We start from the raw sequence: 17041 nt of genomic DNA on the forward strand, positions 1-17041 counted from the left end.
GCTCTGATTCCAAATAATCCATTCATTTTCCCTCTTATCTAGCTCAGGATTATGGTCTCCCATAGGATTCAACCCTGCCAACTCCTTCTCTGCATTCGGACCCAACAACTCCTTCAATCTGACAGGAGGTAAGGACTGGAATCAGGGGAGCACAATGAGGCTTCAGGCTTTATGGTGCTGTCATGTTGTCTCCAGCTAGGGGCTTTATGGTGGTGTCATGTTGTCTCCAGCTAGGGGCTTTATGGTGGTGTCATGTTGTCTCCAGCTAGGGGCTTTATGGTGGTGTCATGTTGTCTCCAGCTAGGGGCTTTATGGTACTGTCATGTCTCCAGCTAGGGGCTTTATGGTGCTGTCATGTTGTCTCCAGCTAGGGGCTTTATGGTACTGTCATGTCTCCAGCTAGGAGCTTTATGGTGGTGTCATGTTGTCTCCAGCTAGGGGCTTTATGGTACTGTCATGTCTCCAGCTAGGGGCTTTATGGTGCTGTCATGTTGTCTCCAGCTAGGGGCTTTATGGTGGTGTCATGTCTCCAGCTAGGGGCTTTATGGTGCTGTCATGTTGTCTCCAGCTAGGGGCTTTATGGTGGTGTCATGTTGTCTCCAGCTAGGGGCTTTATGGTGGTGTCATGTCTCCAGCTAGGGGCTTTATGGTACTGTCATGTTTCCAGCTAGGGGCTTTTTATGGTGGTGTCATGTCTCCAGCTAGGGGCTTTATGGTACTGTCATGTCTCCAGCTAGGGGCTTTATGGCGGTGACATGTCTCCAGCTAGGGGCTTTATGGTACTGTCATGTCTCCAGCTAGGGGCTTTATGGTGGTGTCATGTCTCCAGCTAGGGGCTTTATGGTGGTGTCATGTCTCCAGCTAGGGGCTTTATGGTACTGTCATGTCTCCAGCTAGGGGCTTTATGGTACTGTCATGTTGTCTCCAGCTAGGGGCTTTATGGTGGTGTCATGTTGTCTCCAGCTAGGGGCTTTATGGTGGTGTCATGTTGTCTCCAGCTAGGGGGTTTATGGTGATGTCATGTTGTCTCCAGCTAGGGGCTTTATGGTGGTGTCATGTTGTCTCCAGCTAGGGGCTTTATGGTGGTGTCATGTAGTCTCCAGCTAGGGGCTTTATGGTGGTGTCATGTTGTCTCCAGCTAGGGGCTTTATGGTGCTGTCATGTCTCCAGCTAGGGGCTTTATGGTACTGTCATGTCTCCAGCTAGGGGCTTTATGGCGGTGACATGTCTCCAGCTAGGGGCTTTATGGTACTGTCATGTGTCCAGCTAGGGGCTTTATGGTGGTGTCATGTTGTCTCCAGCTAGGGGCTTTATGGTGCTGTCATGTCTCCAGCTAGGGGCTTTATGGTGCTGTCATGTCTCCAGCTAGGGGCTTTATGGTGGTGTCATGTTGTCTCCAGCTAGGGGCTTTATGGTGCTGTCATGTCTCCAGCTAGGGGCTTTATGGTGCTGTCATGTCTCCAGCTAGGGGCTTTATGGTGGTGTCATGCTGTCTCCAGCTAGGGGCTTTATGGTGCTGTCATGTTGTCTCCAGCTAGGGGCTTTATGGTGCTGTCATGTTGTCTCCAGCTAGGGGCTTTATGGTGGTGTCATGTTGTCTCCAGCTAGGGGCTTTATTTTAGTTCTGTAATAAATTGGATCCATTACATTTGATGGTGCGTTTTAATTCGGCGTGGTTAGAAATCCTGCAGTTATTGTGCTGTAGTGGGTGAAGTGTTGTCATGTTGTCTCCAGCTAGGGGCTTTATGGTGCTGTCATGTCTCCAGCTAGGGGCTTTATGGTACTGTCATGTCTCCAGCTAGGGGCTTTATGGCGGTGACATGTCTCCAGCTAGGGGCTTTATGGTACTGTCATGTGTCCAGCTAGGGGCTTTATGGTGGTGTCATGTTGTCTCCAGCTAGGGGCTTTATGGTGCTGTCATGTCTCCAGCTAGGGGCTTTATGGTGCTGTCATGTCTCCAGCTAGGGGCTTTATGGTGGTGTCATGTTGTCTCCAGCTAGGGGCTTTATGGTGGTGTCATGTTGTCTCCAGCTAGGGGCTTTATGGTGCTGTCATGTCTCCAGCTAGGGGCTTTATGGTACTGTCATGTCTCCAGCTAGGGGCTTTATGGCGGTGACATGTCTCCAGCTAGGGGCTTTATGGTACTGTCATGTGTCCAGCTAGGGGCTTTATGGTGGTGTCATGTTGTCTCCAGCTAGGGGCTTTATGGTGCTGTCATGTCTCCAGCTAGGGGCTTTATGGTGCTGTCATGTCTCCAGCTAGGGGCTTTATGGTGGTGTCATGTTGTCTCCAGCTAGGGGCTTTATGGTGCTGTCATGTCTCCAGCTAGGGGCTTTATGGTGCTGTCATGTCTCCAGCTAGGGGCTTTATGGTGGTGTCATGCTGTCTCCAGCTAGGGGCTTTATGGTGCTGTCATGTTGTCTCCAGCTAGGGGCTTTATGGTGCTGTCATGTTGTCTCCAGCTAGGGGCTTTATGGTGGTGTCATGTTGTCTCCAGCTAGGGGCTTTATTTTAGTTCTGTAATAAATTGGATCCATTACATTTGATGGTGCGTTTTAATTCGGCGTGGTTAGAAATCCTGCAGTTATTGTGCTGTAGTGGGTGAAGTGTTGGCTTATTTCGGGGATTTCACATTAGACTATAGTGATCCGGACTGTAGTGGATCAATCCACATTAGACTGTAGTGATCCGGACTGTAGTGGATCGATCCACATTAGACTATAGTGATCCGGACTGTAGTGGATCAATCCACATTAGACTATAGTGATCCGGACTGTAGTGGATCAATCCACATTAGACTATAGTGATCCGGACTGTAGTGGATCAATCCACATTAGACTATAGTGGATCAATCCACATTAGACTATAGTGATCTGGACTGTAGTGGATCAATCCACATTAGACTGTAGTGATCCGGACTGTAGTGGATCAATCCACATTAGACTATAGTGATCTGGACTGTAGTGGATCAATCCACATTAGACTGTAGTGATCCGGACTGTAGTGGATCAATCCACATTAGACTGTAGTGATCTGGACTGTAGTGGATCAATCCACATTAGACTGTAGTGATCCGGACTGTAGTGGATCAATCCACATTAGACTATAGTGATCCGGACTGTAGTGGCTCAATCCACATTAGACTATAGTGATCCGGACTGTAGTGGATCAATCCACATTAGACTATAGTGATCCGGACTGTAGTGGATCAATCCACATTAGACTGTAGTGATCCGGACTGTAGTGGATCAATCCACATTAGACTGTAGTGATCCGGACTGTAGTGGATCAATCCACATTAGACTATAGTGATCCGGACTGTAGTGGATCAATCCACATTAGACTATAGTGATCCGGACTGTAGTGGATCAATCCACAGACTATAGTGATCCGGACTGTAGTGGATCAATCCACATTAGACTATTGTGATCCGGACTGTAGTGGATCAATCCACATTAGACTATAGTGATCCGGACTGTAGTGGATCAATCCACAGACTATAGTGATCTGGACTGTAGTGGATCAATCCACATTAGACTGTAGTGATCCGGACTGTAGTGGATCAATCCACATTAGACTATAGTGATCTGGACTGTAGTGGATCAATCCACATTAGACTATAGTGATCCGGACTGTAGTGGATCAATCCACATTAGACTGTAGTGATCCGGACTGTAGTGGATCAATCCACATTAGACTATAGTGATCCGGACTGTAGTGGATCAATCCACATTAGACTGTAGTGATCCGGACTGTAGTGGATCAATCCACATTAGACTGTAGTGATCCGGACTGTAGTGGATCAATCCACATTAGACTATAGTGATCCGGACTGTAGTGGATCAATCCACATTAGACTGTAGTGATCCGGACTGTAGTGGATCAATCCACATTAGACTATAGTGATCCGGACTGTAGTGGATCAATCCACATTAGACTATTGTGATCCGGACTGTAGTGGATCAATCCACATTAGACTATAGTGATCCGGACTGTAGTGGATCAATCCACATTAGACTATAGTGATCTGGACTGTAGTGGATCAATCCACATTAGACTGTAGTGATCCGGACTATAGTGGATCAATCCACATTAGACTATTGTGATCCGGACTGTAGTGGATCAATGCACATTAGACTGTAGTGATCTGGACTGTAGTGGATCAATCCACATTAGACTGTAGTGATCCGGACTATAGTGGATCAATCCACATTAGACTATTGTGATCCGGACTGTAGTGGATCAATGCACATTAGACTGTAGTGATCTGGACTGTAGTGGATCAATCCACATTAGACTATAGTGGATCAATCCACATAATTTTTTCTAGTTTTAAAGGCGTGTTTTGTTCGTTTTCCAGTCTTCCGTGGGATGTCCTTCCCGAAGACATCCGAGCCTCAGCAGACTTGGCCTGAGTTGAGCTCTGCGTCCTCGTCTCTCTGGGACGCCACCAGCAACCCCCTGCACTCCTGGCTCAGCAGCTCCCCCACTGTCCCCACCGCAGTAAGACCGCCCATGTTATCATACATACCACTGTGGTCAGACCCCCTCACAGTACCTTAACATGTGGTCAGACCCCCTCACAGTATCATCTTAACATGTGGTCAGACCCCCTCACAGTATCATCTTAACATGTGGTCAGACCCCCTCACAGTATCATCTTAACATGTGGTCAGACCCCCTCACAGTATCATCTTAACACTGTGGTCAGACCCCCTCACAGTACCTTAACATACATACCACTGTGGTCAGACCCCCTCACAGTACCTTAACATACATACCACTGTGGTCAGACCCCCTCACCGTACCTTAACATACATACCACTGTGGTCAGACCCCCTCACAGTACCATCTTAACATGTGGTCAGACCCCCTCACAGTATCATCTTAACACTGTGGTCAGACCCCCTCACAGTACCTTAACATACATACCACTGTGGTCAGACCCCCTCACAGTACCTTAACATACATACCACTGTGGTCAGACCCCCTCACAGTACCATCTTAACATGTGGTCAGACCCCCTCACAGTAGCATCTTAACACTGTGGTCAGACCCCCTCACAGTAGCATCTTAACACTGTGGTCAGACCCCCTCCCAGTAGCATCTTAACACTGTGGTCAGACCCCCTCCCAGTACCATCTTAACACTGTGGTCAGACCCCCTCACAGTACCATCTTAACATGTGGTCAGACCCCCTCACAGTACCATCTTAACATGTGGTCAGACCCCCTCACAGTACCATCTTAACATGTGGTCAGACCTCCTCACAGTACCATCTTAACATGTGGTCAGACCTCCTTACAGTACCATCTTAACATGTGGTCAGACCCCCTCACAGTATCATCTTAACATGTGGTCAGACCCCCTCACAGTAGCATCTTAACATGTGGTCAGACCCCCTCACAGTAGCATCTTAACATGTGGTCAGACCCCCTCACAGTACCATCTTAACACTGTGGTCAGACCCCCTCACAGTACCATCTTAACACGTGGTCAGACCCCCTCACAGTATCATCTTAACATGTGGTCAGACCCCCTCACAGTACCATCTTAACATGTGGTCAGACCCCCTCACAGTACCATCTTAACATGTGGTCAGACCCCCTCACAGTACCATCTTAACACTCCGAGGTACATTCTTAAAGTGGCTATCGCTAGCCGGTTTCAAAGTTCTGTTTGGCCCACTTGATGCATGGAGTGAAGAAACTGTTTTTGACGTTAGTCAATGTGATATATTGTCGAGACATGCCCCCCCATTTTCACCTGTTATTAAAAAGCTTTCCAGGTCTATTAATTATACTGATGTAGCTTCCTTCCTGTACTAACGATAAACCTGTTTAACATCTCCTCACCTGGTCTACTGCTACAAATCGATTGATGATATTGTATATCTGTCTGGTAACTTCCAGTCCATCTAACAGGGGTTCTTCAGTGATATAATGTCCAGGTAACCCCCCATGTCCACCAGTAGTAAAAGCCTGATATTATTAGCCTGTAGTGCTCTGGACAGAAGTAGTGGACTAGCTTTATATAGGCCAGATACAGTGCCTTGAGAAAGTATTCGGCCCCCTTGAACTTTGCGACCTTTTGCCACATTTCAGGCTTCAAACATAAAGATATACAACTGTATTTGTTTGTGAAGAATCAACAACAAGTGGGACACAATCATGAAGTGGAACGACATTTATTGGATATTTCAAACTTTTTTAACAAATCAAAAACTGAAAAATTGGGCGTGCAAAATTATTCAGCCCCCTTAAGTTAATACTTTGTAGCGCCACCTTTTGCTGCGATTACAGCTGTAAGTCGCTTGGGGTATGTCTCTATCAGTTTTGCACATCGAGAGACTGACATTTTTTCCCATTCCTCCTTGCAAAACAACTCGAGCTCAGTGAGGTTGGATGGAGAGCATTTGTGAACAGCAGTTCAGTTCTTTCCACAGATTCTTGATTGGATTCAGGTCTGGACTTTGACTTGGCCATTCTAAACACATGGATATGTTTATTTTTGAACCATTCCATTGTAGATTTTGCTTTATTTTTTGGATCATTGTCTTGTTGGAAGACAAATCTCCGTCCCAGTCTCAGGTCTTTTGCAGACTCCATCAGGTTTTCTTCCAGAATGGTCCTGTATTTGGCTCCATCCATCTTCCCATCAATTTTAACCATCTTCCCTGTCCCTGCTGAAGAAAAGCAGGCCCAAACCATGATGCTGCCACCACCATGTTTGACAGTGGGGATGGTGTGTTCAGCTGTGTTGCTTTTACACCAAACATAACGTTTTGCATTGTTGCCAAAAAGTTCAATTTTGGTTTCATCTGACCAGAGCACCTTCTTCCACATGTTTGGTGTGTCTCCCAGGCTTGTGGCAAACTTTAAACGACACTTTTTATGGATATCTTTAAGAAATGGCTTTCCTCTTGCCACTCTTCCATAAAGGCCAGATTTGTGCAATATACGACTGATTGTTGTCCTATGGACAGAGTCTCCCACCTCAGCTGTAGATCTCTGCAGTTCATCCAGAGTGATCATGGGCCTCTTGGCTGCATCTCTGATCAGTCTTCTCCTTGTATGAGCTGAAAGTTTAGAGGGACGGCCAGGTCTTGGTAGATTTGCAGTGGTCTGATACTCCTTCCATTTCAATATTATCGCTTGCACAGTGCTCCTTGGGATGTTTAAAGCTTGGGAAATCTTTTTGTATCCAAATCCGGCTTTAAACTTCTTCACAACAGTATCTCGGACCTGCCTGGTGTGTTCCTTGTTCTTCATGATGCTCTCTGCGCTTTTAACGGACCTCTGAGACTATCACAGTGCAGGTGCATTTATACGGAGACTTGATTACACACAGGTGGATTGTATTTATCATCATTAGTCATTTAGGTCAACATTGGATCATTCAGAGATCCTCACTGAACTTCTGGAGAGAGTTTGCTGCACTGAAAGTAAAGGGGCTGAATAATTTTGCACGCCCAATTTTTAAGTTTTTGATTTGTTAAAAAAGTTTGAAATATCCAATAAATGTCGTTCCACTTCATGATTGTGTCCCACTTGTTGTTGATTCTTCACAAAAAAATACAGTTTTATATCTTTATGTTTGAAGCCTGAAATGTGGCAAAAGGTCGCAAAGCTCAAGGGGGCCGAATACTTTCGCAAGGCACTGTATATTGAGACAAATATTAAAACAAATGATTCCCTCTGTTTCTCCAGTCTGTCCTGGGTAGCAGCAGGAACCCCTGGTCCACCACCACCCCCTTTGGCAGCTCCATCTGGTCCACTAGTGGAGACACTGCACTACACTCCTTCACTCCCACCTCCTCCACCCTCCCAGACTTACCCAGCAGCATCCCCACCCTGGGCCTGGCCCCTCCAACTGCCCCCACTGAGATGAGCCATTCCTACGACCCCTGGAGGCCCACCCTCAGCAGACATGGCTCAGAGCCCTGGTCCAGCCACTGAGGAGTAACAGGCACTCGCTCTTAGCCTGGTCCCAAATCTGTTTCAGCTCGTGCCAACTCCAATGCTGTCTTTATCAAGCCAAACATGGCGACGTGGCATGAAAATGATTGCCAAAGAGTTGGCGTAGCACCAACAGGCTGGAACTCAGGCTAACTCGCTCTCACAGATGTGATAATTCTTAACTGAATTATCACGTAAATCATGCATTCATGTAAATGGCATATTTACGTCATGTGAGCAGACCTCATGTACGGATGCTGGTCTAAATCAGAAACATACCATGGTATCAGTTGTTAAACAGTACTTGAACATACATCAAAAAAAAATCATTTTATCGACGAGTCCCGTCTAGAAAAGGTTTCAATGTAATTTGGTAGCCCCAGCACTTTCTAACACCAACCAAAACCCCCTGATCATTTAGTTCACAGCAGTTACATGCTTTTTATTCAGGGGGGGATTGGTAAATACAGTCTTGATTCAGATTCATTTTTAGGGACACCTCTTAAATGTAAACAAGAGGAAAGGAATGTTTTTACCGACACAGGCCGCTGTAACACCTTGGACCAGAGCTAGGTATTACTGGTCTCTTGTTCACTAGCTCTGGTCCAGGTCGCTGTAACACCCTGGACCAGAGCTAGGTATTACTGGTCTCTTGTTCACTAGCTCTGGTCCAGGTCGCTGTAACACCCTGGACCAGAGCTATGTAATGCTGATCTGTTGTTCACTAGCTCTGGTCCAGGTCGCTGTAACACCCTGGACCAGAGCTAGGTAATGCTGGTTTGTTGTTCACTAGCTCTGGTCCAGGTCACTGTAACACCCTGGACCCGAGCTAGGTAATGCTGGTCTGTTGTTCACTAGCTCTGGTCCAGGTTGCTGTAACACCCTGGACCAGAGCTATGTAATGCTGATCTGTTGTTCACTAGCTCTGGTCCAGGTCGCTGTAACACCCTGGACCCGAGCTAGGTAATGCTGGTCGGTTTTGTGGCTCAGTGCTGCTGTATGGTGCAGTGTTACTCTGTTGAAATAAGCACGTTGTGTGTAGCAGACACATACAACGCATTTGGAAAGTATTCAGACCCATTGACTTTTTCCATATTTTGTTTAGGTTACAGCCTTATTCTAAAATTGAATAAATAAATGTTTTTTCCCTCAATCTTCACACAATACCCCATAATGACAAAGCTAATTTATAATTTTAAAAAGTACTTTGTTGAAGCACCTTGGGCAGCGATTACAGCCTCGAGTCTTCTTGGGTATGATGCTACAAGCTTGGTACACCTGTATTTGAGGAGTTTCTCCCATTCTTCTCTGCAGATCCTCTCAAGCTCTGTCAGGTTGGATGGGGAGCGTTGCTGCACAGCTACTTTCAGGTCTCTCCAGAGATGTTCGATCGGGTTCAAGTCAGGGCTCTGGCTGAGTCACTCAAGAACATTCAGAGACTTGTGCAGAAGCCACTCCTGTGTTGTCTTGGCTGTGTGCTTTGGGTTGTTGTCCTGTTGGAAGGTGAACCTTCACCCCAGTCTGAGGTCCTGAGTGCTCTGGAGCAGGTTTTCATCAAGGATCTCTCTGTACTTTACTCCATTCATCTTTCCCTCAATCCTGACTAGTCTCCCAGTCCCTGCCTCTGAAAAACATCCCCACAGCATGATGCTGCCACCACCATGCTTCGCCGTAGGGATGGTGCCAGGTTTCCTCCAGACGTGACGCTTGGCATTCAGGCCAAATAGTTCAATCTTGGTTTCATCAGACCAGAGAATCTTGTTTCTCGTGGTCTGAGAGTTCTTTAGTGCCTTTTGACAAACTCCAAGTGGGCTGTAATGTGTCTTTTACTGAGGAGTGGCTTGTCTGGCCACTCTACCATAAAGGTCTGATTGGTGGAGTGCTGCAGAGATGGTTGTCCTTCTGGAAGGTTCTCCCATTTCCACAGAGGAACTCTGGAGCTGTCAGAGTGACCATTGGGTTCTTGCTCACCTCCCTGACCAAGCCCCATCTCCTCCGATTGCTCAGTTTGGTCGGGCGATCAGCTCTAGGAAGAGTCTTGTTGGTTCCAAACGTCTTCCATTTAAGAATGATGGAGACCACTGTGTTCTTGGGTACCTTCAATGCTGCAGAAATGTTTTGGTACCCTTCCTCAGATCTGTGCCTCGACACAATCCTGTCTATGAGCTCTACGGACAATTCCTTCGACCTCATGGCTTGGTTTTTGCTCTGACATGCGCTGTCAACTGTGGGGCCTTTCCAAATCATGTCCAATCAGTTGAATTTACCACAGGTGGACTCGAATCAAGTTGTAGAAACATCTCAAGGATGAGCAATGGAAACATGATGCACCTGAGCTCAATTTCAAGTCTAATAGCAAAAGGGTCTGAATATTTATGTAATTAAGGTATTTCTGTTTTTATACATTTACAAAAATGTCTAAACTTTTGTCATTATGGGGTATTGTGTGCAGATTGAGGTGGAAAACATTTAAATCCCTTTTTGAAATAAGACTAACGTAACAATGTGGAACAAGTGAAGGGGTCTGAATACTTTCACAATGCACTGTCCTCTGTTTTAAGGGTTGTTTTCTAGCCCGGATGCCAGTGTGTTTGTGCAATCATGCTGCTCTTCGTTGGACTAGAACACGTCTGGGACCAGACTAGTGTCCTTCATTATTTTCTTTGCTGATTTTAAATGTGGTTTCATTCAGGACAGAGGACACCCTTTGAATGCCGTCCTATTGAACAGTTAGGATCTGCTTTGTTTACAGTCCACTCATGGAAACATCATGAATATTGTCTTTAAAAAATAAAATAGCTTGTTGGAATTGATTTAAAATTTGGTTAAAGGAATACTTCTGTATTTTCACTGAGGCCCTTTATCTATTTCCCCAGAGTCAGATGAATTTGTGGATGCCATTTGTCTGCATGCAGTTTGAAGGAAGTTTCCTGCTAACAGATGTCAGGCTTCCAGTCGTTGCGCTAACGCTAGTTCTCATTGGCTCACGAAACTTCCTGTAACATCCTTCATAAAGAGACGTAAAAACTATATCCATGAGTTCATCTGGAAGTCGGGGCCTGAAGTGTCCCTTTAAGGGTTAATACTGTCACCAAATTGAAATAAAAGGCAGACTGAACTCATTAAAATGCATTTTATTTGATTAAACGGTACAAATCAGATGTGAAAATAAGGCCCTGAGTGTTTGATGTGTTGTCTGGGTTAGTTAATGTCTTATACCTGTATGTGTAAGTCTCTCTCAGACTCTGGGCCAGTCCACCCTAGAGGCTGTGAGAAGATACTTACAGACAAGATGGACCAACACAAACTTTGGCTGTGGGATTGCCGTCTTATCGTCTGTGACCCCACAACATAAGCTGTGAAACATGTTATCTGATTAAAATGTTTTCTTCACACTGTCAAACAACTCCTGCATAGATTGGTACAAAAAAAGTGGCACGGATTGGCCGGTGGGTGGCGCTGTTATGCGCAGTCTCACTTAAACCCTCATATCCGCCATCCCATTTGACCTAGAGAATCTCAATTGCATCCTCTCCTTCTCAAAACCCATTGAAGAATGGGACAATAATTAACTCAGGAACCGCACCTGCTTTCAATATACTTTGTATCCCTCATTCATGCTTCCATTACTTTTGGCAGATAGATAAAAAAAGCAAGCACTAACTGATCTAGTCTCCTTTCTGTCATCCTGTGAACCCCGTTCATTGCTGCTTGCAGCTATATCTCCACCTTTTGTCATCACCCAGCAGGTGATCTACAAACGCATGGCCGACATCAGGTTGGTCCGTCTCGTAGCCTACTTCCTACAGGGTTGTTTAAGGGAAGCCATGAGTAACTGCCTGAACTTGGTCAGATCACAGGTCTTCATGACAGAAACACGGTGGCTTTTGTTCAGTTTGTTCCTCTGATCCAGAACCATCATCCCTCTGCATAGCTCCCCCTGTAGTTCCACCCTGACGGCACACTCTATACTCTCCGTCACCACAGAGCTGTCTATACACGCTGCCACTGCATAAGCATCGTAGGAGACAAAGCCAGGCCCGAAGTACACATCCCTCTTACTCAGCATGGCCTCCTTGGAATAACCCCAACACTTGGACGTGATCATCTTCATGAAGCGACCAGCAGGCGTGTCCTCATTAATCAGTTTTTCAAAGAATTCCTGGTCAATGAAAACACAGTTAAACACAAGACAAATCAAACTTAAAAAGGGGTTCATTTGAGTATTTATTTAAGTCCTGTTGAGGTCGGCAGACTTTAGTTAAGTAGTGTACATGGAAAGGGAGCATTCCTTAGCAACTAGGAAGTGCAAGCTGTGAGTAATCAATGAAATACAAAACTATTTTATTAATATTGATTGTGTTCCCGTAATGTAAATCGTACATTAGGTGGGGTTATGAGTGTACAGAGAACTGTTGAAGTCAAGTAAATGCTATTCTGAACGGTTATTAGTAATAATTTCGTGTCCTATATAGATAAAGTAATAAGAGCCACCTGAAGGTTGACCCTAACTCCTTACCCATTCCAGTTTATTCCTACAGCAATACTCCCATGATGCTATGCGTGTAGGACAGAGGTACTCCTCCAGGACAATGAAGGCAGATTCAGGATCCATCACAAAGTTAAACTCTCCACATAAAGATACATTCCCTTTACCTGGAAGGAGAAATACTGGTCAAAATAGGTGGAGTCCCAAATGGCACTGGATTCCCCTACAGAGTGCACTACTTTAGACCAGTGCCTTTGGGCCCTGTTCGAAAGGAGTGCATTACGTAGAGAATAAGGTGTCATTTGGATGCAGTTGGAAACAACCTTATTGTCTATGATTGATTGTAACGTTACCCTCCATGTTGCCTCCCATAATGACGAGCTCCTTCAGGTTCTGTTGGAAAGAAGGGTCCAGTCTGATGGCTAGAGCCAGGTTGGTGAGCGGCCCAAGAGCCACCAAGGACACCTGTCAAGGGACGAGGAACAAGACTTGGCGGCGTGCAATGGTCACATTCCACGTATTATTATCACTTAGTGACAAACTATCATTATTCATCCACTGTCTCCCAACGGACTGAAGATGGGGAGCCTACAGTTCCTGTTTAGGGGGTTGTCAGATGGGGAGCCTACAGTACCTGTTTAGGGGGTTGTCAGATGGGGAGCCTACAGTACCTGTTTAGGGTTGGCAGCTACCAGTCTGATCATGGCATTAACAGCATGCTCTCTCTGGAGCTTCTCCTTCCACTGTGGGTCTCTGTCCTCCAGCACATCTCCCAGCCCGTCAGTCCCAAAGTGGTCGCTGAAAGCCTTGGTGGCCCCCACCAGGGGACCAGCAGCACCCTGGAACACTGGAATCTATGAGAAACATACAGCCAGCCATGTGTTATGAGCTTCCCAGATAACCAGGTGTGGTATGAACGAATGCGACACGTGTGACGTTGTATCCTCCTCAAGAAAATACAGACGGGGGCAGGGGGGGGAAGCCTCTCTGAGCTGGGTTCCTACCTGTGTGCGTTCACAGACAGACAGCACCAGCAGCACATTCTGACAGACGTTGTCCACATCAGTATTTCCGAAGCAGCATGTTATCCCCAGGATCTGCAGGCTTGGAGCGGCCGCGGCCATCATTATCGCCTGGGCGTCATCTATACCTGCATCTGTGTCGATTATTACCAGCTTTTGGGCCATGGTGGCAGTGGAAAAGCAGATCAGCTGCGCAGGGGGAACATTTGTTTAAAATACAATTAAAAAGCCTCGTCTTTGGAGTTTAAATTATATTTAGGGAGAACAGGAAGAGTATTGTAGATGTATTATCAAGTTATCAATGTCACATATAGAACATAAATATACCACACCATGTGTTTCCCTGGACGTGTGAACCATTACACCATGTGTATCCCTGTAACGCCAAGGAAGCTCGGACTCCGTTCGATAGCTCTGCAAGCGTTATAATGTAAAAATGCATTTGTTATTCACAAACACAAAAATCTGGAGTTTCGCTGAACTACTATCTTCATTTACTCCCGTTACTTCCATAAAAAACGCCTATTCGTCACCTCTAATTTACCACTGATTACTGACACGCACAGGTCGGAGGTCTATAAGAGCTCAATACATTGGAAGTGCAAAAAAAGGCTTGTAAATGTTTTTGGAAGTACATAACGAGAGTAAATTAAGACAGTTGTTCGGCGAAACTCCATATTTGGTGAATAAGTAAAGTATTTTGACACTATAATGCGTGCAGCGCGGTCTAATCGGAGCTTCTTGGGCATTATGCCGTGTTCAAAATAACTGAACTCTGAAACCACTTGAGTACTTCAAGACAACTGGAAACTGTAAAAAAAAAAAAAGCATAATGAAAAACCATCATAACAATCGGGCTCCGCGGACTTGGAAAATCGTTTTGAACGGGCATCCAACTCGGGTGTTTGTCTAGAGCACCATTAGAAAGAAGACCAGTCATATTCATCGTTGACATCTTCAACGCACAGATACTGTGCAGTATATCCCATAAATACGACTAAAGAAACTTAATTAGAATTACTGTCATTCAAATACCAAGACTTACCAATATTTTAAACGACCACTGCTTCGTGTTGTGCAGATCAGACTTTAGTGGAATAACAACTGCTAACTGTTTGTATGTACACATGTGCCGCCTTTTCTGATTTACAACCAGGTAGCAAGTCAGAAAATGACTACGTTTCTTAATTCAGACTAGCACCTGAACGCGGCAGTAGAAAACATACGACGTCCTGCATGTGAGTGTTTTTTATTAATACGTGCGACAATTTACCTAGAAGAAAAAAAGCAAAATACATGTAGAAGTCAAGAAGCAATGCCTTTATGTTGAGTAAAGTTACGCGTTCAAAACAACAGGGAATTCGGAAATCTCCAATTTATGTATCGTTAACCTAGGACGCAACCCGGATATAGACTGTCCGTTAATCGACGTATGCGAATGGCTAATCACGTATGCGACGTAATCGATGTATGCGAATGGCTAATCACGTATGCGACGTAATCGACGTATGCGAATGGCTAATCACGTATGCGACGTAATCGACGTATGCGAATGGCTAATCACGTATGCGACGTAATCGACGTATGCGAATGGCTAATCACGTATGCGACGTAATCGACGTATGCGAATGGCTAATCACGTATGCGACGCAATCGACGTATGCGAATGGCTGTAATTGTACAAAGTTATTGAAACAGAAATATGCTTTTCGTCTTGAAGCTGCAATATGTTACTTTTTGAGTGACCCGACCAAATCAACGAAATGTGAGTTAAAGAGTAGATCTGTCATTCTCATTGAAAGCAAGTCTAAAGTAGCGATAGATGCACAGGACATCAAAACAGAATCATATCTGAAACAAGACAGGTGTTGGCAACTCTTAATGATCGATCTGAAACAAGACAGGTGTTGGCAACTCTTAATGATCGGCGATGAAAAGCCAACTGACATTTACTCCTGAGGTGCTGACCTGTTCACTGGACGTGCTACCTGTCTCAGACCTGCTGGAACAAACCATCGCAGAAATATTGCACAGGTAAAGTATTGGAGTATCAAGTCAAGCATTTCATTAACTGCAAAACCACTCATGTCATCTACAGATTGGAATGTTCACAGTGCAAGGTGTTCTACATTGGACGGACAAAGAGACGCCTTCAAGACCGCTTAGTGGAACACAAGTACGCCATACGGGTAGGTAATGAAGACTACACCATGGCAAGGCACTACAAGTCCTAACACCATGGCAAGGCACTACAAGTCCTTACCCCATGGCAAGGCACTACAAGTCCTTACCCTATGGCAAGGCACTACAAGTCCTTACCCCATGGCAAGGCACTACAAGTCCTTACCCCATGGCAAGGCACTACAAGTCCTTACCCCATGGCAAGGCACTACAAGTCCTTACCCCATGGCAAGGCACTACAAGTCCTTACCCCATGGCAAGGCACTACAAGTCCTTACCCCATGGCAAGGCACTACAAGTCCTTACCCCAAGGGTAAGGCACTACAAGTCCTTACCCCATGGCAAGGCACTACAAGTCCTTACCCCACGGCAAGGCACTACAAGTCCTTACCCCACGGCAAGGCACTACAAGTCCTTACCCCACGGCAAGGCACTACAAGTCCTTACCCCACGGCAAGGCACTACACGTCCTTACCCCATGGCAAGGCACTACAAGTCCTTACCCCATGGCAAGGCACTACAAGTCCTTACCTCATGGCAAGGCACTACACGTCCTTACCCCATGGCAAGGCACTACACGTCCTTACCCCATGGCAAGGCACTACACGTCCTTACCCCATGGCAAGGCACTACACGTCCTTACCCCATGGCAAGGCACTACACGTCCTTACCCCATGGCAAGGCACTACAAGTCCTTACCCCATGGCAAGGCACTACAAGTCCTTACCCCATGGCAAGGCACTACAAGTCCTTACCCCATGGCAAGGCACTACAAGTCCTTACCCCATGGCAAGGCACTACAAGTCCTTAGCCCATGGCAAGGCACTACAAGTCCTTACCCCATGGCAAGGCACTACAAGTCCTTACCCCATGGCAAGGCACTACAAGTCCTTACCCCATGGCAAGGCACTACAAGTCCTTACCCCATGGCAAGGCACTACAAGTCCTTACCTCATGGCAAGGCACTACAAGTCCTTACCCCATGGCAAGGCACTACAAGTCCTTACCCCATGGCAAGGCACTACAAGTCCTTACACCATGGCAAGGCACTACTAAGTCCTTACCTCATGGCAACCCTGCCTCCCTACAAGTTACGGGTATTGATCATATTCCGGCTTCTATTAGAAAAGAGGACCGTCTTTAACAGTCAAACCAGGCCACTAATAATTGGGGCGGCAGGTAGCCTGGTGGTTAGAGCGTTAGGCCAGTAACCGAAAGGTTGCTAAGATCGAATCCCCGAGCTGACATGGTACAAATCTGCCGTTCTGCCCCTGAACAAGGCAGTTAACCCACTGTTCCTAGGCCGTCATTGTAAATAAGAATTTGTTCTTAACTGGTTTGCCTGGTTAAATCAAATAAATCAAGATTTTAATTTCTCTCCTTTCCTGTAG

General features: G+C 45.9%; 2 protein-coding genes across 11 annotated transcripts in view; one reads left to right on the forward strand and one right to left on the reverse strand.

The window, feature by feature from the left end:
- The window catches only part of tmem131 (transmembrane protein 131), a 108200-nt gene extending 99066 nt beyond the window's left edge, over positions 1-9134 (forward strand). For 3 of the 4 annotated variants that reach the window (XM_036979332.1, XM_036979391.1, XM_036979429.1), the window contains 3 exons: positions 43-128; positions 4361-4503; positions 7710-9134. In XM_036979332.1, the coding sequence (XP_036835227.1) occupies positions 43-128; positions 4361-4503; positions 7710-7958 (478 nt within the window). In that variant the 3' untranslated portion in view covers positions 7959-9134. The remainder of the gene's footprint in view (positions 1-42; positions 129-4360; positions 4504-7709) is intronic. The other variant, XR_005052028.1, reaches the window with a different exon arrangement.
- Positions 9135-11076: 1942 nt separating this feature from the next.
- Positions 11077-14920, reverse strand: si:ch211-201h21.5 (nuc_hydro_CeIAG domain-containing protein). 7 transcript variants are annotated; one of them, XM_036979508.1, is made up of 7 exons: positions 14515-14920; positions 14244-14279; positions 13452-13658; positions 13119-13301; positions 12801-12912; positions 12478-12614; positions 11077-12120 (listed from the first exon to the last, which is right to left on the reverse strand). In XM_036979508.1, the coding sequence occupies exons 1-7, from the start codon at positions 14596-14598 to the stop codon at positions 11755-11757; spliced, it is 1125 nt and encodes a 374-aa protein (XP_036835403.1). In that variant the 5' UTR covers positions 14599-14920; the 3' UTR covers positions 11077-11754. The 7 variants fall into 7 exon arrangements, with proteins under 7 accessions (XP_036835403.1, XP_036835576.1, XP_036835543.1 ...); XM_036979681.1 differs by lacking the exon at positions 14244-14279 and adding an exon at positions 13802-13883 and having other exon boundaries at positions 14743-14917; XM_036979648.1 differs by lacking the exon at positions 14244-14279 and adding an exon at positions 13802-13883 and having other exon boundaries at positions 14515-14917.
- Between the last annotated feature and the right edge of the window lie 2121 nt (positions 14921-17041).

Source organism: Oncorhynchus mykiss, chromosome 1 (genome assembly GCF_013265735.2).
Source record: "Oncorhynchus mykiss isolate Arlee chromosome 1, USDA_OmykA_1.1, whole genome shotgun sequence".
Taxonomy (NCBI): Eukaryota; Metazoa; Chordata; class Actinopteri; order Salmoniformes; family Salmonidae; genus Oncorhynchus; species Oncorhynchus mykiss.

Coding starts and splice junctions, on each gene's coding strand:
- si:ch211-201h21.5 (XM_036979508.1), bottom strand. CDS start 14,598: ATGTGTACATACAAACAGTTAGCAGTTGTTATTCCACTAAAGTCTGAT. Junction 14,280..14,514: donor AGTGGTCGTTTAAAATATTG/GTAAGTCTTGGT, acceptor TTTTTTTTACAG/TTTCCAGTTGTCTTGAAGTA. Junction 13,302..13,451: donor CTGTCTGTGAACGCACACAG/GTAGGAACCCAG, acceptor TGTTTCTCATAG/ATTCCAGTGTTCCAGGGTGC.